This window comes from Epinephelus lanceolatus, chromosome 15, assembly GCF_041903045.1.
Source record: "Epinephelus lanceolatus isolate andai-2023 chromosome 15, ASM4190304v1, whole genome shotgun sequence".
Lineage (NCBI taxonomy): Eukaryota > Metazoa > Chordata > Actinopteri > Perciformes > Serranidae > Epinephelus > Epinephelus lanceolatus.
In genome coordinates, this window is record NC_135748.1 from 37,371,164 (window position 1) to 37,395,185 (window position 24,022).

Sequence of the window (24,022 nt, forward strand, 5' to 3'; positions counted from 1 at the left end):
TCCCCCGCTTTCCTAAAACATCCACACTTTACTAAAACATGCAGACTTAACAAAAACATCCCCCACTTTTCTGGAAAAAAAAAAATCCCCCACTTTCCTAAAACGAGCAGACTTTCCTAAAACATTCCCACTTTCCTGAAATGTGCAGACTTCATGAAAACATCCCCACTTTTGTAAAACATCCAAACTTTCCTAAAATATGCAGTATTTCCTAAAACATTCCCACTTTCCTGAAATGTGCAGACTTTACGACAACATCCCCCACTTTAAAAAAACAAACAAAAAAACACTTTCCTAAAACAAGCAGACTCTTAAAACATCCCCAAAATGCACATACTTTTCTAAAATCATCCCGTTTTCGCAAAATGTACCCAATTTCCTAAAATGTAGACCATTCTAAAGCCTCCCCACTTTCCTCAAAAAACGTCATTTTCCCAAAATGTACCCACTTTGTACAGACTTTCCTAAAACGTCCCCACCCTACTGAAATGTACCCACTTTACTAAAATGTACAGATTTCCCAAAACTTCCTCTCGTTGGTAAAATGTCTAAATGTTCTAAATTGTCCTCACTTTTTAAAAATTTGACGGATGTACTTGAAGTGGCCATGTTCTCCTAAAACCTGCTAATTTTCCAAAACTGCTCTCCATTTCTTGGAGAGCAAACTGGTCCTCACAAAGATGGACATGCAGGAACAAACACACACACACATACACACTTTGCACTCACTGTGTCCCACTCTCTCATGCAAAGAAAGCGTCCCATCCTTTGTAACACACACACACACACACACACACACACACACACACACACGCTCAGTTTCCCATAGTGATAACAAGATGCACCTCCCTCTTCAGCAGAGCATCGGACATATTCAAACCCAGGTAGTCTCTTCTGTATTATCTCACACATTTTAACAGATTTTATATTTAATGTAGGCTGTGACTGTGAAGTAGAATCTTGTTAACGTGAAAAGAGTTTCACTTAACTATTGTGTAATTGAAGGACTTTGGAGAGGAAGGCTCTGTCTGATGAATGTGGCACAGGAGAGAGAGCTAACTGCTGAACAAAGCAATGAGAGCTACTAGCAGAGAGATGGAGATGAGATCGATGTCTGTTTTTCTGTATTAAGGACCTGCAAGATATCAACAGTTTGAGTGAAATATTACACAGTTACAGAAAAATTACATCCTTCCTCACAAAAGGGTTGCTGATGTTGATGCTTGTGAGGAAGTGAGGTGTCAAACTGGACGTTACCAGAGTGATTTTTGAAGGAGAATTTTGACAAATGGTCCTCACAAACATTAACACTGAGATTTTTCCGTTCAGACTTTGTGTTTTCTCTTTCCAACGCAGACTTCATCATTCTACCTTCTTCATTTGGGTTTCTGCGCAATGTTTATTTAAACAACTTTTCTTCTGTCTCTGTTTCACTCTCTGGTTTTCAGGAGGTTCACAGCCAGCTGTGTAACCAGAAGGCTTTGGTCCAGCGCATCATGGAGAGCCTGAAGATGAAGTACTCAGACATGTACACTCTGGTCCCGGCTGAGATCGAAAGCCAACTGCAGGAGGTCAACAAATCGCTGCAGCAAGTGGAAGTAAAGGTACGCAGGACTTTGATTTAAACATAACTGCTGAATGAATCGCAGAATACAGAGTATAGAAATGTAGAATAGCTGGTTGAATATACAGGAAACTTTAGGGAGGAGTTAAAGAGCCTCGTTACCAAATTACAGGGAGAGGTGTTAAACGTTGGAAATGCAATGTATACTTTTGTGAGCTTGAACCGGTGATCTAATAGGATCACATCTGTATATGGTTCAGAAATTACTAAGAAAGAAAAATGAGTGATGACAATGGGAACAGGCTGGCGTGGAAAATCCTAAAAAATCAACTCAGTTAAAGATAATTTCGTAACAGACATCTCTTCATATGACGCATCTGACATTATTCATAATGTTGGATACAATAAACTACCCATTTATGGCCTGTGTCCACATAGCATTTTTTCCTCAGTGCCAGTGTCTTTTTTTTGATCATTCTCAGTGAGAAACAAGCGTATGCGGAGGCTTTTATAGGCCTGTCCTGAGAGCGAAAATTTCTTTCCTTCTGTCGTTGTTGATGTTTAAACTTGATTCATCCATCAGGTGGCAGAGGCGGTGGAGAAGAGCGGCCCCGTCCACAGACTGGCGGCGAAGCTGTCTGAGATCCATGCTGGCCTGACGTCAGTTCAGAAAAGACTTGAACAGAAAAGCCCCAATGTGACTCAAGCAAAGATCACTCAGAAGGTGGGTAGTGACACAGAGGTGTAAAATAGACTCAGAATTATTCCTCCGTGAATTCTGTAATCCAATGCAGTTTTTTGTATTTAAGATTTACCACCTTGAATAACTTTGCAGGTTTGTGATTTATCACTCGTTGCTTTGACCTTTGTGGACTACATTCAAGCGTACACATACAACTAAGAGAGACAATAAATCGTCAGTAAACCTTTATATGATTTTGTGTCTGTGCTCAGCGTGTGTGGGACGAGCTGGACGTGTGGCACTCGTGTCTGGCGGCGCTTGAGGTGGACATGCAGGACTTGGAGAAACCAGAGGAGGCGTTTGCTCTCACTGAGAGACTTGTGGAGGTCCAGCAGCTCCACTCCCACCTCGCCAAGCAGGCAGAGCAGAGGACCACCCTCCTCAGCAAGGTCCCATTTCCCATTCATTTCTCATATGAAACTGCCAGTGTTTAAGGACACCTGCCTAATTCCATGCTTATCATTTCAGAGTTGTAATTACGAGCTGTCGTGTCTCCGGATTTGTTTGGTGTCAGACAGCAAATGTGTTTTTGGTGTTGCAAGTCTTAAATCATGCCGCCCAGAACTGTGTATTTAATTAATGTTTACTATTTGTTTTCAGTCATCACTGGCAAACATCTTGTTAGCAGACCTTTTAACAGTCTCATTATGAAACACTCATTGTGCCCTTCTTATATGTGTTGCAGCTCCGCAACCTCTCTTTCCCTACATGTACTGTAAACACCACTTTCTTGTGTATTTACTGTAGCTGTGCAGCAGTGTTCACACTTCGGTTGGTTTTGTTTCTTGATGAAGGTTTTAAACTAAATAATGTTTGTGTTATCTGGTTAGATCCACACATGGCTTCAGGAGCATCAGGAGATGATTACCAGCTCTAAAAGCTGGATGACTGAGGCAAAGTCATGGCTCGCTACTCCCTGCATCTACACCACCGCTAAATGTCTCAGCAGCCACGTTCACACTCTGCAGGTTGGTACACTGAACTGTGGTCTGTCCTCTCAACACTACACTTTGCATAGGTTTAAAAAGAATCAAATACTTCCTGATAGATCTTTACTGAATATCAGCTCCTTTGTCAACACTAATTCCTGTCTTGTGTCGCAGATGGTGTTGGATGACTCGGCACAGATCCGAACCACTCTGCAGGGATTCAGCTCAGTCCTGAAGGAAATGTCACCGGTCTGTGACATCACAACTCTCCAGGAACAGCTGGTTGAAGTCGATCAACAAGTGGCCAATGTTCAGGAAAGCTTCACTGCTCCTCTGTCTCAGCTGGGGCATGCTGCTGATGTGAGTCTAAGATTTTATTCTTTGTTAAAGATAAAAAAAACGACAGGCAGTCCAAAAATGCATCTGAGGCACTCTGACTGTTCTTTATTAATACATGGATAACCAAAGCACCAAGTCTTCATCAGAGTGTCACCAAATCAACATGACACGAGGTGTGTAATTGATATACAAATGATCATTTTGGGGGGTGAAGTATTCCTTCAATCCTTCTGTTGGTTTATATTTTTTTAGCAGGAGATCTGTTGCTCAGGCCTCTGCTTATGTACTCTTCTGTTTTGTATATGTCAGTTACATTGATGGATGTCTTGCTGTTTAGGAGGTGGAAGCCATTGAGAGTGAAGTCAGGCGGATGGAGACTGATGTGGCTGAGATCAAGACCTTCTTATCATCTCCAGAGACTTTCCCCAGCCCCAGAGAAGAAAGCCTCAAGGTGACATGTGGAGAAAGATTTTTTCTATCATTGCTTTTCATTTAATATCAAGAAGGTGTTATTGTGTATAAGAAAAGACTAAAATAATGAGTGATACCAAAAAATATCTGTTTTCTGACACCCTTATGATGTGTTACAGGCTGTGGAGCAGAGGATCCAGTCCATGAGGAGGACTGTAGCTGAGATCCAGAAGTGTAAACCCGGCCTGTGTCTTCCAGAGAAGGCTGAAGAGACTCTGACTGTCTTTGGTGTCGTGGACCAGCTGCAGACTCTGCTGCTCGAACTGGAGAAGGTCAGTCAGTCAATAAATCTGTCAGTTAACTGTTAGCTGCCCTTTAACTGGAAGTGACTTCCACTGAACCCTCTGCTTTACTCTTCTCGTAGAAGGTCCCTGCTCTGTTCATCCAGCAGCCTCCAACTCCGGTCCAAGCCAAAGCTCCGTCAGCTAAACAGACGACCTCTCAGCCTCAGCTCCTAACATCCGCTTCAGAGGAGGCTGAGGTGAGTTTGGTTCACTGTCCAAATTTAAAGTGGCTTAGAAGATTTGGGGGGTTTAAATCCTGTCAGTTTTTGAGTGTTTGAAATTTTTAATTTTTGAAATGTATGAAAGAATAAATAAAAAGTGCAGCTTCATCTTGTTCTACAATGACTGCAACAGTAGTTAAAGTACATCAGTTAGGTGACTTAAAACCTTATAATGCTAGATCATTTGTTTAAGAAAGTTTAAGAAAAACTATAATGTGTGCTGCCTCTCAGAAGGAACAAGGAGAGCAGGGCCAAATCAGAATTGCTCATGTTGGAGAGGATGTACTGAAGAGAACAGGAGCTTCACTGCAGACTGTGGAGCAGTCCTCACCTGAACAGAGACAGTCCTGGACACCTGAGAGCACTCAGGTAAGGAAGCCCGGGGGTCATCCTTCTGGTTTTATGTTGTTTGCCATCATTTGTTTAGTGAAGCACTTTGACCTTGAAAGGTGATATAATACATACTTAATCACATACTTATGTTTGAACACTGCAAGTAACAACTAGACTGGTGAACACTGTGTCTTCACGTGTGCAAGTTTCAGGGGTGTGCCACCAAAGAGTGTTCACACTGTAATCTACATGAAATTAACATCACTGGATTATAAAACCTGGGTTTGGATCATCAAATAATCACTACATTTGGTTGTTTAAGGTTTAAAGGTGACTCTTATAAGGTAGAACAAAGTGTAGAGTGTTTGGTACTAACATTCCTGCTTACCCATTCCTCCGTGTGTGTTTTTAACAAAGTTAACAGTTACCATATTCCAAATGTTGTGTTTTTCCCTGCATGCTTGATACTACTATTTTTCCTTTGGAAATTATTATGAGTATACATTGAGTACTATACTACTATAAAAGTGCAGATAGTGGGACATCGAGCTGAAGTTTTTGATTTGCTGTGCACTCGTTAGTGAGAAGACATTTTAACACCCACCAAAAATTGGCTTTCATGTTAACCTCTCAAACTGCGCCCATCACATGGCATCGACGATCTTTGATTAAACCCACAGAACTTTTTTAGTGGAGATCCTAGAGTGTTCAAAAAGTATTGACATATCTAAGGCTGAAGTGTGAAGAGTTTCACTTTTTTTTCTGCTACTAAGTGACCAATGAAATCTTGCTGACGAATGACCTTTCATGTCGACTAATATTTGGTCGACTATTAGGGGGCAGACCAAGAAGGTGAAAACGTTCAATTGTATTTATTTATTTTTTAGTGTTAAGATATCTTAATTATATTAATTTCTTGATCTTCATTTAAAAAGCACATTATTTACTTTTTCCTTGGTCCATAGGTTTTAACTAAATTACACTGAAATCAACAGCTAAGCTTTTGAAATATCACGGTTATTAATAAACAAACATACCTCGTCTTTGAGAGATTATAAAGGTTAAAAATATACATGTATTATAGCTACTTTTAGTGCAAAAGTAAACAGTTGATATCAGCAATAGTGGCCAGCCTGCAGCTCAGTGTCCCAGCACTTTTTGAGCACCTCAAGACCCCGTGTGACTCTGCACATGAGCGTGTTTCCGTGTCAGCAGTGGGAGCATCAAGGCGTGCTCCAGGCTGAAGAAGCCACAGAGAAAACAGAGAGTCAGGAGCAGACAGTGGAAGAAGGTGGAGGAGGTGTTTTATGGTGGCTCTGGGATGCTTTCCTGGGCGCTTCGCCAGAGGTAAAGAAGATCTAGAGCTGCTGTGGAAAAACCTTTCATCCAGTTTCTTTTCTCTGTCCTCCATCTGTTCTTTTTGTCACCTCTATTTCCCCATCCCGGAGTTCCTTGTGACCCATGGTCAGCTACTTACAATGTAGTTGGGATGTGTTAACCACACTGGATGCCTTAAATAAATAACTTTAGACTGATAATTCACCTAAGACTGTAGGACTGATCCCAGTGGCATAAATCCCAACAATCTAGTTCCAAGTAAATAATTTCTAACATCTATAAAACTTCAGATTCCTGACCTTTGACTTGGGTCACATTGGTCTCCACATCACTGCTGGCAGTTCCCTCACCTTCCTCACCTCTACTACCATCTCCCTACTTATCATGTTAGTTGCTTGCTGCTTCAACAAACCTTTCCCCGATCCCTAATACATCTCTTCATTACTGCAGTTTCCAATTCCTATTTTTCTACTTCATCCTCCCTGCACATCTGTTTCTGGATTTTGTTCTGCCTCTAGAGGACAGTATTGAACAGCGTTTAATACTGTCCTCTAGAGGACAGTATTGAACAGCGTTTATTTTTTTTTGTGACAGCACAGTAGATGAATAAATTCTGTTAACTTATAAAAGGCTACCATCAGAGTTTTCTCTTTCAGCTTTTTCTAGGGATGCACTGATCTGACTTTCTCAGTCAGATACCTGCGCTTTTGGTATCAGCTTATAATGAGTACCAACCTGATTCCAGTGTTTAATTAATAAACTCTGTGCCTCACTGTGTGGAATTGAATGGGATCTATTCGTTTATGTGTAAGGCTTGACATCAGGCCTGACCCTAAGCTGGGCAGTTTTATTTTGGCAACACTGGGAAAAAAATCCATAATAAACCTTGAGCATAGTGTAATTCAAGTGGTCTGGGAGAAAAATAGACCTCTGCACCTCCTCTTGGCTCTATTTTCAGGGCTTAGAAAATCTAGCGTGTGACAGGAGACTTTGGCCAATCACAGGTCATTTCTGACAGAGGATGTTCCTATTAGGGGTTTGCCATGTGATCTCATTCAAGATAATACCGGTATAATTTTTGATATGATATGAAAAAATGTATATTCTGATACTTGCGATATTTCAACTTGTTGACATTTTGACGTCATACTGTTACCCACGGCTACCCTGGAAATCCAGAGTTCTCGCGAGAGCACAATTTGAATTTGCTCAGCGAGTCACTCTGGCAATCAGTGAAGATGCTCATTACCTATGCCCCTGGAGCCGAGCTGCACCAATCACATCGGTGTATCTGATATAGGCGGGCCAGAGGCGAGCTAAACAGATGATGACAGTGCTGCGACGATGAAGTCCGGAATCAGTCAGTAAACATTGCAAGATGGCTACAGATAAACACCAGTTGTTTGAAATGGCTTTGGCCGCTACAATGAACGAGTTAGACTTGGCTTTTTCTCTAAAAGAGGAACAGAAGACGGCGCTCGAGTCTTTCCTTTGCAAGAAGGACGTTTTTGCAGTTTTGCCGACCGGATACGGCAAGAGTCTAATCTACCAGTGAGCTCCACTGGTAGCTAAGCGTATACATCACCCCGTGTATTGTTCTGATTGGTCGTAGTGTTATCCAATTGCGTGCAGTGATATTTTCAAATGCATGCTTGGTGCCGCCCCTCGAGTTGGGCCATTTTGATTGCTCATGGCCAGACCCTCAATCTTTCTAGATTTGGGTCTGGATTTCCAGGCTAACCCACAGCAACAACTTTTGAAAATTATTACCAACTCCCTGGAGGTTCCAAAAAGAGGAGCAACTTCAGTAGTGTGGAATAAACTGTAGCGTCCTGAATGTTTCATGAACAGCCCCGGACTTCTTAGACTCTTTTAGCGGCTTACCGCTCAGAGGGAACTCTGGCAGCAGCAGAATATTGTTATTGGTAAAATACCCTGAAATACCATGATATTATTTTAGGGCCATATCACCCACCCCTTGTTCCTATTGGCAAATACAGATGAGCATGCACGTCCCTTCGGTAAAAGCCTGATTCAGTGGTGGAGAACCCCACAAGCAGGGCTCGACAGTGCGAGCGTTTCACTCACATTTGCGACAAAAAATAGGTGTGTGCGAACTGTAAAAAATATTTAGGGGCACTTGTGCGCATAAAAACAGTCGAAGCAGCCTATATTTTTGTCAGTAAAAAAATATGATAATCTAACCGCAAATGTTGGAGGAACTCCAGTCGCCTTTCCTTTTCCCCGTGTGACACGGTTATGGGCGGTTTTCCAAGCCACTGTCGGCACAATGAATATAAGTCCCACTGACGGCAGCGTAGAAATGGAGAGATGGACCGGGTTAAGTGGCGGACCTCCGGGGAAGACTGCTCCGTTCTCCCCGCAGTTAGGGACCATTCTCCACGGCCAGGCTGTCAGCTGGGTGGAAATAAGTCAAAGTCTAGCGGAGACGAGGGACCGGAAAAAGCGGTGGTCCTCCGGAGAAACCTGTTCTTCCCGCAGTTATTGCCCGCTGTTGGGCAGGGTGGAAATAAAGCCCTTTTTGCACAGAGCGCGCAAAGCACAGACCTCCGCCGACGAGCCCATTCATTGTGTATGTGCTACCGCGGCGCAAGAGCGCACTGCTCTGCCGCCAAGCTGAGTGGCGCGCGAGAGGGCGCATGCTGCGTCACTGTTTGAAAGAGGCTAGTCCTGCAGAGTTTCAGAGGACCTGGAGAATGTTTTAGGATAGTAATAACATTATATAAGATAATCATATTGCAAAGATAATATATATAAGATAATAACATTAAAGACAAAATGAAATTGCAATACTTTTTCAAAACTTGATGATTTTACCTTTCTGTACATTTTGTATACAAATTCATTAAATAATTTTGCTTGTAAATGTCTATTTGCATCACGTTTATTACGGAAAACACATTATTTGATCAATTTACATTGTGCCCCTAAAGTTCTTTGTGCGCTCCTTACTTTTTCAACTTAGGAGCACATGTGCTCCTTGGGAAAAAAGTTAGCGTCAAGCCCTGCCCACAAGGAAAGTTGCTATTCCAACATTGGCAGCAACTGCCCACACTCCAAAGACACCCAAAAAAGGAAGATGGACTTCTCAGAAAGAGAGTCCAGAGAAGATTATGACAATTAACAAAAAAAAACCAAAAAAACATGTCAGTAATGGCGAAGTGTAATAAAATTATAATAAATCTTGCAGCAGACACTTGGCCTGGCTTTGCAGATATTGTAAGCAGTTGTAGAACTTGTGGTTAACAGGTGTGAAATACCTCGAAACATTGGACATAATTGTTGTTAGCTCCCTTAGCTATGTGGTCTACAAGCGTGCTGCAGATGCATGACGTAGTGAGCATCAGAGGTTGGAGTAAATCACACACATATGCGAGTCATAACCTTCAACTGTCAAGTCACTGTGGTGACAATCAATCAAGCAAGTTGAGTCAAGTCATACTCAAAACTCATAAAGATAATATAAACTGCACCCAGTGGTGGAATGTAAACTGAATACATTTACTCAGGTACTGTAAATCTGAGTCTTTTCTTCTCATGTCACTGTCTGCTCTACTTTTTTAAAGGTTACTTCTCAATATCTAGAAAAATACAAGTCTTTCATCAGTGTTTATCAAGCAAGTCTCAAGTCCTACAGTTTGTGACTTGAGTCAGATTGGTGCATCCCTACACAAAACATTTTGGTGTGGTTGTTCATTCAGCCTTTTTAATACGTGTCATTGCTGGTGTTAGGAAACTCTGGTTGTCCCACAAGAGACTGAAGGTGCCACTGGACTAACCACTGAACAAACTGGAGAAGTTAGACAGGTAAGTCAACCCTCAACACTGTGAAACATTCTCATTGGCTCCTATTGAAATTTCGGCTTAAAAAAAAAAAATAGGAGAAGTGTGGTAATATTTTCTGTTTTGGTACTGGCAACAGATTAAAGAACAACCCCAACAGTAAATTTATCCTGCTAACGGGTCTTGCCTTTGTATCCAAAGTCTGATATTCCATACAGCTTTATTATTGTCCAAAAACTACTACTAATGTGATTTAAAAACAACAACACAAAAACAACGGGCTGCATGTCTGCTCAAAACAGTGAGCTAATTTTCCCTTTTATATTTATATGATTGACATCAGCCTCCATATTCTTAACAAATCCTTAAATAGGAATTGATAGTATTGAAAACCACCAATATGAGCCACTGAATTTGTTTTACAATACAGCAGGACAACAAAACAGAGAGATGTTCATAACATTACGTGATGTAATTCCATAACGGAGTGTATTGGTAACTGTGTGATCCCTATCTGGTGGAAACCCTTTGTATGTGTTTAACTGACTGACCTGACTGATCTTCTAACCCTCCTCATGTTTCTTCAGGATGTTGAGAGCCCCACTGACACCACAGAAGCAAGTTCATCTGAAGCTTTATCAAAATCCCCCGGCACAGTCACAGCTCAGTCACTGCCTGAGAGCATGGTAAACGCCTCCACCGTAAAAGTCTCCAAACCCGACTCTCAGCAGAAATGTGTAGTCTCCTAGATCTACAGCTTCTATCACTAGAACTTTTCACTTCCTCTTGACTCAAGCATTGAACTTCCAGCTTCTTCTAGAGACATGTGCAGAGCTAGAGCTAAACCTCAGAGGCAAGCCTAGATTTTACTGCCTCTTCTCGAATCAGAGAAGACTTACGAATTTTCTCTACAGCCAATTCAAGAACTCCCAACCATAGGACTCGAAACCTCCTCTAGAACCTTCTCTAGAATCCCTGTTGTTTTCAGACCTGTCATTCCTTCTAGAACCAAGCCTAGCACACCAATGTGTACAACCAAAGATCTCCCAACCTCTTATATGTCCAACCTTTAAAGTCCTCTAGAATCTAACAGAGCAAACTTGGAAATTTACATTTTTCTAGAGATCTAGGTATGTAAAACCCAAGTCTCCTAGACACAGATGTACATCTCTTCAGTCTAGAGACAGTGCGACCTCTTCTAGATCCCCCAACCTCTTCTCGGTCCAATCTTTAAAGTCCTCTAGAATCAAGCCTAGATGTCAAAGCTTCCTCTAGAATTTCAGAGGAAACTTGGAACTTTACGTTTTTCTAGAGCAAATAAATGCAGTGTTTTGTTTTTTTTCTAGAGATCTAGGCATGTAAAAACCCACTTCTCCTAGACATGGGTCTACAGCTCTGCAGTCTAGACGGTACAACCAATTCTAGATCTCCCAAGGCCTTCTAGATCTAGCCTTAGAACTCCCAATGTCTTCTTGAATCAAGCTTTAGATTTCAAGAACTCATCTAGAATCTTTGAGAACAAGCCCTAGAACTCCTGGGACACTGGGACTCCCAAATTATTCTAGATTAAGGTCTATAGCCTCGTCTTCTGTACTCAGATCTAGAGCTCAGTATGTCTTCTAGAGCTACTTTGATGTTTTTCTTGAGCCATATCTTTCTTCCAGTCCCCATGTGTTCTGGAACCAAACCTAGAACACCATTTTTTCTAGACCCTGTTCTAGATTTCTCAACTTCTTCTAGATCTATCAATAGAACTTGTAGTGCCTTTAGGAATCCTTGTAGAAAAAAAAACTGGAACTTGACTTTTTCTAGAACCATTTTCTTTACAACCAAATTCAGAACGCTTCTAGAACTAAACCTAGAACCTTCATTTTTCTAGAACCAAGTTTAGAGTGCCTCAAGTATTCTGGCTCCAAGCCTAGATCTTCAGGTCCTCCTTGAAATGTCTCAACCCTCAGTGCATTTACATGGCAGAGAATTCCAGATATTGCCGTCAGCAGTTCGAAGCTTTGGACAGTTTGTTTACATTAGACATTTGATGGTTTGTCAGTGTTTCTTACTACAGTATGAAAAATAAAATAGAGTTCAGGACTAAGTACTAAAATCAAACATGTGCCAAAGATGTACTTTCTCCAAAATGAATTGTGTGTTTACATGAAGGACTACTGAGCTTGTCCATCCTGATGAATGATTCTGCCTACTTGTTGACGAGTGCTCGCCACTGAGACGTGGTTCAAGACGACAACACAGTATTTTGTGAGACGTGTTTGACGAGGTGACGGTTACTATTTTACCAAAAACAGAAAGCAGACTTGACATTTAGCATGTGGGGTGGATGGTTTTTGGTCTGTAATAAGCTTCTGCATGGACCTTAAGTCTGATGGGTTAATATGTTTTTATAAAGTGTACTAATAGACACATTGTGTGAACCATGTTTTTATAATGTATCATATAGGGAATGGTGTTTTAAGTTAGTTCAACTTTTCAATTGTTGACCTTTCATTTACTGTCTGAGCTCATTTACCAGCAAATGCTGAGCGAATTTGTTAAAATAAACTTGCTTGCTTACCTGCACCTGCCATTTGAATTTCCATAAGCTGAACATGATAATAAATTCTTGTTTACAGAGTTGATCGATTAACTGATTGATTATTAGGTCAGTAAACTGCTCAGTCACTGCCTGGCAGCAGGAGAGTGTGGAGAAAGATTCCCGCTTTGTTATGAATCAGCATATTTACTTTCACTCTCTACAATGCAGATTTTATACTTAAGAAAGTTTTCTAAGATGACTGTTGGCCATGAAAATGCACTGGTGTGACATGATTACTGATTAACACGCTGCTGTTGGCAGGTGAAAACCACGTAACTCCAAATTTAGTTTAAGTTTCTTATTACCTAATGAAAGAGATCATACTGAAATGATCAAGGCTCATCCATAATTTCATTCATATCAATTTAACAACAGCAACAACATCTGAGAAGCCACCATTTTTGGAGATACAAGGTTTTCACCTGGAAGCAGTGGTACTGAGATGTCTTAAGTTACATGGCATGTGCTGTACTTGTACTTGTTCCACTTTTGTCTTTCCATTCTGTCTACATATCCAAACAAGAGCACAAATACAAATAAACCCACAACAGTGATCCACTCCTCCGTCTCTCATTCTCTGTGTCAGGAGCTCATGAAGGGATAGAGGGGGCTTGTGTGGAGGGGAAATGACCCAGTGGGGTTGAAGACATACACAGTATATACACAGAGCAGACACACGGGCCAAGGACTCAGTCACGCCTGCCCAAAAACACTCACTAAGGACTCAAGCACACCTTTTACAGAAGTGAGGGGGACAGCAGTACATGGTCAGACTTTAAAAGACCGATTCAGAAGTCCTCTAGAAACAGCAGCAGCCATAGCCACCACACATGCATACGCCCTCGCTCAACTCCGTATAACATAAGCAGAACAAGCAGAGGCCTCAGAGCCTCCACCCTCCTCCACCTCCACATTCAGACTGTAGCATCAGGACAACACTGAGGGCCTGCAGCTGCCCTAATATTCCAAAAAAAGACTAAAAAAATAACACTCTGCCCCAGTTTCAGCATGATACACAAACAAAAGCACCGTCCCCTTCCTAACCCTCTAACTGTACAGGATGCAGAGTTGGAACCTGGTTGCACAGAAATAACTCACTGATGACCTGAGTTGACAAATCTGCCGTTGAGTTACAAGATATAATCACCTACTCGTTGGTTTAATGGTTGGTTTTAAGGTTGCGCCATCAACCCTGGTGAATGCTGTGTTTGTTTAACCTGCATTTACCTTTAATCTATTTATGTTTTGCAAAGATTTGTTTTTATTTACTGATGCTGCTCAAATTACAGTGCAGGAGCAGTTCCAAAAATGTGTCAGGTGTCCATTTGTGCATTCGAAAATATTGTTTAAAACGTACAAAAAAAAGGACATATACAAAAGTACAATATTTAAATTTTGATATCAGATACTATTCCTTAGGACATTTTGATGTACAAACATATTAATAAATATCTTTAATGCATTTCTATTACATTTTGCATTTATATTTGTGAATATATATTCATACAGAGCCCAGGACATGTCAAGAGGAGCATTCTTTGTCCTAAAATTAGGGATTTATTACTAAAAATTACTACTTTGTCATTTTAAAGACTTATTTTTTAGTAATTTTAACTCTTAAAGTGATGACTTGTGCCCTTGAATTACTAAATTGTACTGTACAGGGATCAAGCAGATCCTTTAAAAGTCTTAAAAGGCATTGAATTCATCTTGAAATAATACCTTAATTGGTATTAAAATGTCTTAAATCAGTCCCTCAAGTCTTAACATGGGATGAAGGAATTTTATGAATTATTTTTTCCTGACGTTGCATTGTAAACTCTCAAAGTAAAGAATGTCCTTAAAAAAACGACAATAATTTAATTTAATGCCTCTCACATTAACTTATCCAAAAAGTCAGATTTTATGTTACAATAAATATTTGGGCAAAACTGTCCCTATCCTGAAATAATTTATGTCTTTCACTTTTTTTACGTTTTGTCTTAAATAAAACTGGTCGAAAATTTGATTCCAAGTGACTTTTTAATAAAGTCTTAAAAAGTCTTAACTCCCACTCGCCTTAAGCTGTAGAAACCCTGCTGTAAAATTAATTAATTCATGCTCTCATTCCATGTGTCCTTTAATATTGATATACTGATAACAAAAAAGTATGCAAAACGTGTGGTCGAAAATTACAGACGGAGCCACAACAACTTCCAACAAACTTGTTTTTCACTTTTGAAAGCATTAATGATTTTTGTATTTTTAGTATTTAATATATTTTGTTCATTTAATACATTACTTTTAAAATGGCATTACAGTTGGTGAAGAGCAGATTATGACTTGTTTAAGACCCAAAATTCAAAGTTAAGGACTTGGGACTTGAGACTTAATTGTGCATACAAACAATGACTTTGTCCAGTCTCTGCCTCAAAATAAGAATCATGTTTTTGTTACCTTAGATTGAGCTATTTATATTTACATAGGGAGCGGGTCCTCCTCCATGGAGTCTGCCATGTTGTTTCTACTGTAGCCCAGAATGGACAAACAAACATTGGCTCTAGATAGGGCCATTCATGTTTTTGCGTCACCCACTGTAATTCTCCTATGTGCTTGGGACATGGGAGGACAGCTGGTTGCAATCTGCAAACTCACCACTAGATGCCACTAAATCCCACACACTACAGCTTTAAAAGTAATTTGAAGATATAAGTTACTAAAAATATGTTTCCTCAATATGTTCAAACTTAAAAAATATATGTATATATAAAAAATGATAATTTGAGGCAGTCCTTTATATAAAAAAAAGTCTTCTCTAACAGCCACAGGGCTCTGTTTATTCACATTAGACTTCAGTGACATTAAAGTGTGGTGGATGTTTGAGTCAGGTGATTAATCCTGACATTCAAAGCAGGTTTGTTGACTCTTGGTGTTCACCTCCTGTCAAACCCTCAGTAGTCTCCTGGCAACTGTGGTCACGGGGCTCAGTCATGAAAGAAAATCAGTTATTCGATGCACTGTGAGTCTGAACTTGCACAAAATGCACAAAATGTTCATAGTTGATTGAACAGGAAGCTCAGGTATGGGTCAGAGAAGTTTCAAGAGGAGGGGAAGAAATACAAAGAACACTAGAGCCTACAGATGAAGTTCTGACACGATAAAAGATGATTGACAGCTTTGAGCTGCATTAAGAGAGTGAGGAAGAAAAAGGGAAGTGTTTGTATTCTGTGTTGACTGCTTACTCAGCTGAGCCGGCCCTCAGTCTCAGCTCCGCCCCTGCAGCCTGAGGCCTCTCCTCTTTCTCTGTGTCTCTGTCACTCCTGTGATAAAGAGTTGCTGTCACTGGTGCCCTGCCACCGCTCCAGGAAGTGGTTTGTACCACAGGTGGGTGGAGCAGAGAGGGAGAGAAAGAGAAGAGAAACTAAGAGGGAGAGGGATAAACAGGCAGACTGGAGGCTGTAGTGTGAGAAGTAGAGTTACAGGTCAGAATTATCTGTTCAGATCAATATCAGAGCTCCAACCTGTTCAGGTGGAGTCAACCTAAAGCTGCAGTTTGCTCAGGACCCCTTTCACCCTCCCTCCCTTCCTCCCCCCTCTCCACTCTCTACCTGCGACCCTGGAGCAGAGCGGCTCAGCCGGGTGTGTTGTGTTTGTGTCCCAGGAGCCTGGGCCCCGCCCCCGTGAAGGTGTCCTGCATGTGTGCCTGGAGAGGATCAGCCAGCTGGAGCTGTGGTTGCAGAGAGCCCAGAGGAGTCTGGTAGCCAGTGGAGCTGCTGGGTCGTCAGCCATGCAGGACAGCGTGGAGCAGCAACTTCTCACCTGTCAGGTAAGCTCCGCCCACCTGGGAACCAGGTCACTCCCAGGAGTTTCAGGTCAAATGATGTCTAGATTTCATGCAGGGCTAAATGAGGTTGAAGAGTGAATGTTTTCAGATAGTGGGTCACATAGAGCTGTAGGTTCAGCACCATTTAAGTGAATGTATTATTCAGTTTTTCAATATTTTTTATTTTTATTGTTGTTTTAAACCCGTTTATTTGCAGAAGCAGTTTACTCTTTTTCATTTTTCACACTGGGTGAGAGGCAGGGTTCACCCTGGACAGGTCACCAGACTATCACAGGGCTGACACATAGAGACAGACAACCATTCATACTCACATTCACACCTACGGACAATTTAGAGTCACCAATTAACCTGCATGTCTTTGGACTGTGGGAGGAAGCTGGAGCACCTGGAGGAAACCCACGCTGACACGAGGAGAACATGCAAACTCCACACAGAAGGGCTCCCCCACCCTGGGTTCAAACCAGGAACTCTCTTGCTGTGAGGCGACAGTGCTAACCATGCTAGAAAAAGAGATTAATACAAATAATTAAAAAGTCCAAGTTCAATTAAAAGCCAGGCTAAAAAAGCAGGTCTTGAGTTTGCTTTAAATTGATGCCTTACCGTGGGTTTTTGTTCTAACTTTGGTGGATGATTGAAAGGCCACTCTACCAGAGGACATGAGAGTTCTAGAGGGTTCCTACGATAAAAGCAAATCTGATAAACAGGTAGGACTAAGACCATTGTAGATGCAGTTTTCTTTTTCTTTAGCTATAAGTCAATTGGGCTGGATTGTGTGAGGGTTGTCCTGAGGCCTTGCACTGTTAGAGGAGGTGAGTCTCAGGACCAGCTGGCTGTCTCTCTCTCTGTTTATCAGACCACAACTGAGACAAGAATAAGCTGCAAGCCAGTCCACCAACCCTCCGCCTCACTTCCTGCCTCTGTGACTGCTGCGCCGGGTCTAACCAGTGTAACAGCAGCAACAGAAAGTTTGCTGACCCAGCTTCACGTTGGGTGGCTGTCTGGTCCCCCAGAGCCGGGGTTTGCACTTGCTGGATTTGTGTAACTGCGGCCACTGAAGGAAACTGATGTCTAAAATATCATTGTGTGCTGCAGTGTCAAGATCAGACCAAACCAAACCATGACAAACAGCTCCGGACTGAAAGTAACACGGACTCTCTCGATAATTTTCTTTCCCTCAGGGACAGAGTCAACTTCTAAGCAGGATTCAGAGTCAAGTTACCATCTGAGAAGTTAAACTAGTTTTTCAAATCAGCACTTCAGCAGTCTGACAGATTAATCCTGCCTCTGTTGGGCCTAAGAATAGTTACAGTCACAGGTCACTGGACGAGTCACGTGACTTAACCAGCATTTCAAGTTGCACAATATTTTTTCAGACAGAGCGAAATATGACTCATAAATCATCTCCTAGTGACGGCTGCTTATTTCAGATCTTGCAGAATCTCAGCTCAGCTGCAAAGTTAAGAAACTGGCAGCTTAAAATTTCCCTCCCATGTTGTGTTTTTTGCTGGGCTACGATGTAAGATGTTGAGACACATCTGGCTGTGTGCATGGAGAGGTCAAAGTTCATCAACTGGAAATGTGAAGTTGGTTAAAGTTGAACATATTGATGAGCAGAGTGTGTAACAGACTGTCTGTCTGTCTGGTAGCCTCCTCTGCAGCTCGATACTGTTTTTACTATCTCAGAGCTGATAACACAGTGACGCCAACAGTCACCTCTTACAGCTCTAAACACAAGCGTCATATTGATACATTTGGTGTGTGTGTGTGTGTGTGTTTCCTTATTGCCCTACTGTACCACTGTTTCCTGGGTTGGAGGATCCATTCGCACAAAGACTCTCGAACTAAAAATACATTGCAGTCTGAATAATTTTGGAGATTCGTAACGTTCATATCAATTATCACAATCTGTTAATTTTAAAAATCTTTGAACTTAGAGTTTTGTCTTGCTTCTATGTCTACTTTCATTGATGTTGCATAACTTGAATTAAATTGTCAGCTCAGCATAAATACTAAAAGATATCTAGACAGAGGCCACCATCAACTCCTCAGATGAGTCTCACGCTTCGTTCTACCCTCACTCATGAACAAGACCCCGAGATACTTCAACTTCCTCTCTTGGGGAAGTATCTCTCTCCAAACCCAGAAGGCAAAGCTTTCAATCTACTGGTCCATCTACGTCCCAACCCTCACCTATGTTAATGAGCTCTGGGTAGTGGCCAAAAGATTGAGATCGCAGATACAAGCGGCCAAAATGAGCTTCCTCCGTGAGTGGCTCGACTCAGCCTTAGAGATAGGGTGAGGAGCTCAGACATCCGGAGGGAGCTCAGAGTAGAGCTGCTGCTCCTTCATGTCGAAAGGGGTCAATTGAGGTGGCTCGGGCATCTGATCAGGATCCTCCTGGGCGCCGAGTGTACCGGGCATGTCCCACTGGTAGGAGGCCCCGGGGCAGACCCAGAACACACTGGAGGGATTACATATCTCATCTGGCCTGGGAACACCCTGGGGTCCCCCAGGAGGAGCTGGAAAGCTTTGCTGGGTAGAGGGACGTCTGGGGTGCTTTGCTCGGCCTGCTGCGCCCATGACCTGGCTTTCGATAAGCAGTTGAAAACATTTTTTTCAAACATTTCTTCAACTAGTCACTTATTAACCTGTGCCCTTCTTAAACCTGCTCTTAGAGAGAGTTCTGGTTTGTTTTTCACAGTGGAATTCCACAGTTTCCTTTGGGATCAGTAACGTATTTCTGTTTCTGATCCAGAGAGTAGGGTTCATCAACTGTCACCTGCTCTGATTTTATTACCTTTGAAGTTTGCTTTACGTCAGCTTGTAAAAAGCATTGTCTGTCCATTCAAACCAGGACTGCTGGAGAAAGTGAAACAACAGTTGCCTCATTAAACATCAACCCAAAGCAGCTTTAATCAGACAGTAATGTATTGTTGTACAGCGATGTGCTAGTTAAACATTTCTAGTTCCACTTCACTGGACGTTGCAGTCGTCAGCTGAGAAAACAAATGACTTGTAGAGTTCAGAGTTTAACAAACACCAGATGCCAGCTGCTGGTATTTGCATTGAGGGTGCAGTGTGGCTGCAGAGGTGGTGACCACACTGGCAAAGGTCTCAGAAACCAACTAATCAAGTGTTGTAGATTTGAACTCTGCCAGGTCATCCTGACGACCAAACAAACACATGTAAACAGGCTGCAGACGTCACAGCAGAAGCCCCCAAAGTTACTTTTAAAATAATGAACTACCTTGTATAATCAATATATATTAGATATTTTAACACAGTGTTTTAGTCATATTGTTGCTGTCCTGTGAAAAAGGGAACTTTCCATGAGCCAAATTCCTGATAGGGACGAGGGCAGGGGACTTTGTTAAAATGATTATGTGAACTTGAAAGTGAAAATGTAATTCCACAATAGCGTTATAATTTTCCACACACGTATAAATAAATATTAAAATTTTACAACGCAGTAATCCAGGTTTCATTGTAACATACTTGTTGTAGGTGTTGAATGACCATATTAAAATGAAAGTGGTGATCTGCAGCAATAGTTTCGATGTCTGGTCCATTTTCTCTGCGAGCTGTGAGCGAATCTGGCAAGAAAACACACTGGTAATCTTATATAAACAATCTAAAGGATATATTTACATGATATAAATGATAAATGTGCATCCCATCTGTGCCAAACCTTTTGATTTTCCAGACTCCTCTCCATGCACAAATGGAAAATTAGGTTACATTTCTTACACTGCATTTTAATTTTCAAACTGGATTCAATATCTTCTCCTTTACAGCAGTTGAAATTTTTGAATATTAAGGCCTTGTTTACACGGATACCGATACAAATAAAAACGGATTGTTATTTATCCCGTATAAAAAAATTCTGGGTTTACACGATCAGTTGTGAAAACGATATCCCTGTTTACATGAAAACGCAAAAACGGCAGATTTTTGCTGCAATTAGCATGCCAGGCCAGTAGGTGGCGATACGCCATATGTCAAACACCATATAAGAACGTTCTGCACATGCACAGTGATTTGTTTTCCTCTTGGCGCTCGTGATATAAACAATGATAAACTACATTTTAACCCCATGTAGCATAGTTAGCTGCTATGCACTTACTAATATTGGGCACAGCAGACGTCTATGTGCGCCAATGTAGCGGTGATGTTGATGCAGCAGTGCTAAGTTCATTTGTAAGCTCGTAAGTAGCCCCAAAAGTGCTAACAATACGTAAACAACCCGGCATATATCCGCCATTGTTGTTGTGGTTCCAAGGCGCCTAATGGGCATGTGCAAACTGGGTTGCAACTTCATCGTTTTCCAAAATCTCCGTCTCTCCTGTCCACGTTTCCATAGAAACCAATAAACAGGCCCTAAATGTCGAATGCATTTTTATTTTCATTTTGACTTGATCATTGTTTGCATAAATGGAAATCAGGTATATTGTTAATATTGCATTTTTAAATTTGACTTAACATTTGAATATTGTCCACTGTACAGAGAGTACAACTTTGAAGATTAAATGTCACACAGGTTTTCCCTTTTGATTTTAATCGTCATGGAACACCCATAGAAATATGTGAAAATGAAATTTGGATTACTGCATTTTTTGTTTTTACTCAAATACGACACATTGAAAATTATAGTGTTATTGTGGAATTGCGGTTTCATTTTCAAGTTTACATTACCATTTTAATAAAGTCGCTACAGGCTTCCATATTTTTCCTGAATATCTAGTGGGTTTTTAAATGTTTATTAAGCCTAAGATGTAGGAGAATTTTCTAAGCTCACAAAGAGAGAAATGATATCACCTTAACAGAGATGACATGTAAAAACTCTTTTATTTTCATCGCTTACATATTCACAAACTTTTGTATGTCTGTATTTAGTTAAAAGAGGGAATGACTTTTCTGCAAAAATACAATATTGATAATAAGAATTTAGAGTGTTTTTATGTTTCTGTTGCTTCCGTAAGGATCATCCAAGAAATCAGGAGGAGACAAATTTTTAGGGTGTAAAAATTAATTTAAAAAGATATAAAATTGGACATACACTGCAAATATTTGGTAAATTTTCTAAACTCCCATGATTAAGTACGGAAACCCATTTCAGCCAATGTTGTGAACAAAAAAATATCCTGTGAGTCATTATAACGGCAAACTTTCTCATCATAATGACAAACCATGTCATTACTTCAAACGAGTTTTTCATTATAATGACTTATAGGATCTTCAGCAAGCCCAGGAAATCCAGCAAGCCCAAACCCCAGCTCTAGGGGACCAGACAGCCACCCAACTCCAAGCTGGGTCGGCAAACTTTCTGTTGCTGCTGTTACACTGGTTAGACCCGGCGCAGCTGCTGGCCATCAGCCTGCTGTGACACTGGGTGCTGTTTTTTTTTTTTTCCCCAGCACATTGGTAGAAATGGGCTTCATAGTGAAGCCTTTATGTTTTCAGCATGTTGCCAAAATCCTTATTTTATGAGCTTATCTCGTGTTGAATAAAAAAATTTGAATTTGCAAAGTAACTGCAGCTATCAGATAAATATGGTGAAGTGAAACATAGAATATTTGCCTCTGATAAGAAGTGGAAATACTCATGCAGAGTACAAGTTCATCAAAACCTTTGAGGTACCTGTACAGTACAAAACGAGTACAATCTTGATGACAGACTTTAGTTCGTTATGGATGTTTGACGCTTGGTTGTTATTCAGTCTGTGGTGTAATAGTTCTCAGTCAATAGAGTCATGCCCTCACAGGCTTCATTATTGTGTCTTCATTCAAAGCTCTGGCAGGTCTTCCCTCCCAGGAGTCACTCCCTGCTGACCCACACAGTGTAACTGGAGCCTCCATTAAAGTTTCAGAGGTTAAACACGTCCCTCCGTCACACGTCACGTTTGAATGAAGCATTGTGGGAAAACAAACAGCAGCTGATGAGATCTTGTCTCCTATTCAGATAAACTAAAGCAGCTCGTTCACTGAGACGCTTCATTCATGACCCAGATCCAGCTTACAAAATGATACATGAACCTTTGTGCTGCAGTATTTACACCTGACCTCAGATCAGAGATTGTCAATGTCACACAGACAAAATTAAAGTCTCTCTCTGATATGTATATTAAAAGAATGAATGATTTGACACCAGTGTGTGTGTTCATGTGCAGGAGATGTTCCTGGAGATCGAGCAGAGGGTTGCCGGCCTGTCAGTGCACAGCCAGGCAGTCGACCACCAGCAGCAGCAGCAGGATGAACTGGGAGCTGTGGGGTCCCAGCAGGAGGCGGCTGAGCTGCTCTCGTCTAAACTGGAGCTCCTGAAGGCCAACCTGGTCTCCTTCCAACAGCTGCTGCAGGACAGACAGGACGAGGAGAGACTCATCGCACACAAGGAGCTGCAGGAACAGGTACATGCAGTCTGTACGGCTGGATACAAGGTGCCCAGGGTCATGGAAAACCCGGAAAAGTCATGGAATGTTGTGTGTATGACATTGTGACAGTAATCTCCTCTGGATAACTTCCCAAGTAGGCGTAGCTGAAATGCGTGTCGATGTGTTTACCATCATATCTCCATTTTCTCCTCGCGTTCCCTCTCTCCTTTGAGGTGTGGCAGCTATCTGAAATTATGTTTAAGTGGAATTTGAATATAATTTGTTTGAAAAATGCCAGGCAAATGGGGCAAGAAGGAAAAATTGTTAACATAAGTCCTTTAAAAGTCATGGAAAAGCTTTGAAAGTTTGTCCAGAGGTCTGTACTACGAAGCAGGATTTGGAGTTAGCGAGGTAACTTCAGGGTTAACTCTGGGTTTTCAGTTCTACAAAGCTGGTTCTCTTTTTACCGGGATAAATCACCATGGTAACTTATGCTAACAGCTCTGTACTTTACTCAGCTTTAACTCTGAGGAAACCAAGCCAATGTGCTCAGGTTTCAAAGGATTGAAAAACAAAAAATAATTTATTTATTTGATAATCTTACATATGAGTCATCAACATCCTTCCTCTGGACGTTTCCTTTCTCATTTGACATTTTTGTGTAGGTTACATGTTTAAAAGGATGTTGAGGTGTTTTTGTTTCTGACAGCGGAGCAGCTGGTGCACATATGGCAAAGTCACTCTCTGATAATTATTAATAACACCTTTGAAAATAGATTAGTTAGTGCGCATGCGCCCGCGCGTGCAGCCTGTTGCAGTCGCTCCTGCTTGTTTTTCTCGGTTTTCTTACTTTTTTGCTTTATTAAGTTTGGTATTTGTGCTGGCTTTTTAAATTTCTTATATTTTCATGTATCTTTCCTCTCTTCTAAGGAGCACCTGTAACATAAATAATTTCCCCTCAGGGATCAATAAAGTATTTCTGATTCTGATAAAGCATTACAGGCTCACAAGCACTGAAAGCAGGTTTGTTTGGTTTCACACCTGCAGGTCGAGTCACAAGTCTTAATTAGCAATTTGAAAGTCAGAATGAAAGTCTTTAAAGTCTGAGTGCTGAATATTAAAGGTCCATGTCTGCTGTGTTTACTGAGACCGAGGCCCACCTGTCGCTGAGTTAGTAATGTTTTATTGTTTATTGTTTTTTCAAGTCTCAAGTCAAA

The 24,022-nt window shown here is 41.2% G+C and overlaps 1 protein-coding gene across 1 annotated transcript in view; it reads left to right on the top strand.

The window, feature by feature from the left end:
* syne2b (spectrin repeat containing, nuclear envelope 2b) overlaps positions 1–24,022 on the top strand; it is a 220,340-nt gene that overhangs the window by 113,359 nt on the left and 82,959 nt on the right. Inside the window, exons 68-81 of the mRNA XM_078175419.1 lie at positions 1,449–1,604; positions 2,148–2,288; positions 2,519–2,695; positions 3,137–3,274; positions 3,410–3,595; positions 3,912–4,025; positions 4,165–4,317; positions 4,410–4,526; positions 4,782–4,919; positions 6,096–6,230; positions 9,975–10,049; positions 10,613–10,773; positions 16,141–16,420; positions 22,605–22,841. Of these exons, the coding sequence (XP_078031545.1) occupies positions 1,449–1,604; positions 2,148–2,288; positions 2,519–2,695; positions 3,137–3,274; positions 3,410–3,595; positions 3,912–4,025; positions 4,165–4,317; positions 4,410–4,526; positions 4,782–4,919; positions 6,096–6,230; positions 9,975–10,049; positions 10,613–10,773; positions 16,141–16,420; positions 22,605–22,841 (2,208 nt within the window). The remainder of the gene's footprint in view (positions 1–1,448; positions 1,605–2,147; positions 2,289–2,518; positions 2,696–3,136; positions 3,275–3,409; positions 3,596–3,911; positions 4,026–4,164; positions 4,318–4,409; positions 4,527–4,781; positions 4,920–6,095; positions 6,231–9,974; positions 10,050–10,612; positions 10,774–16,140; positions 16,421–22,604; positions 22,842–24,022) is intronic.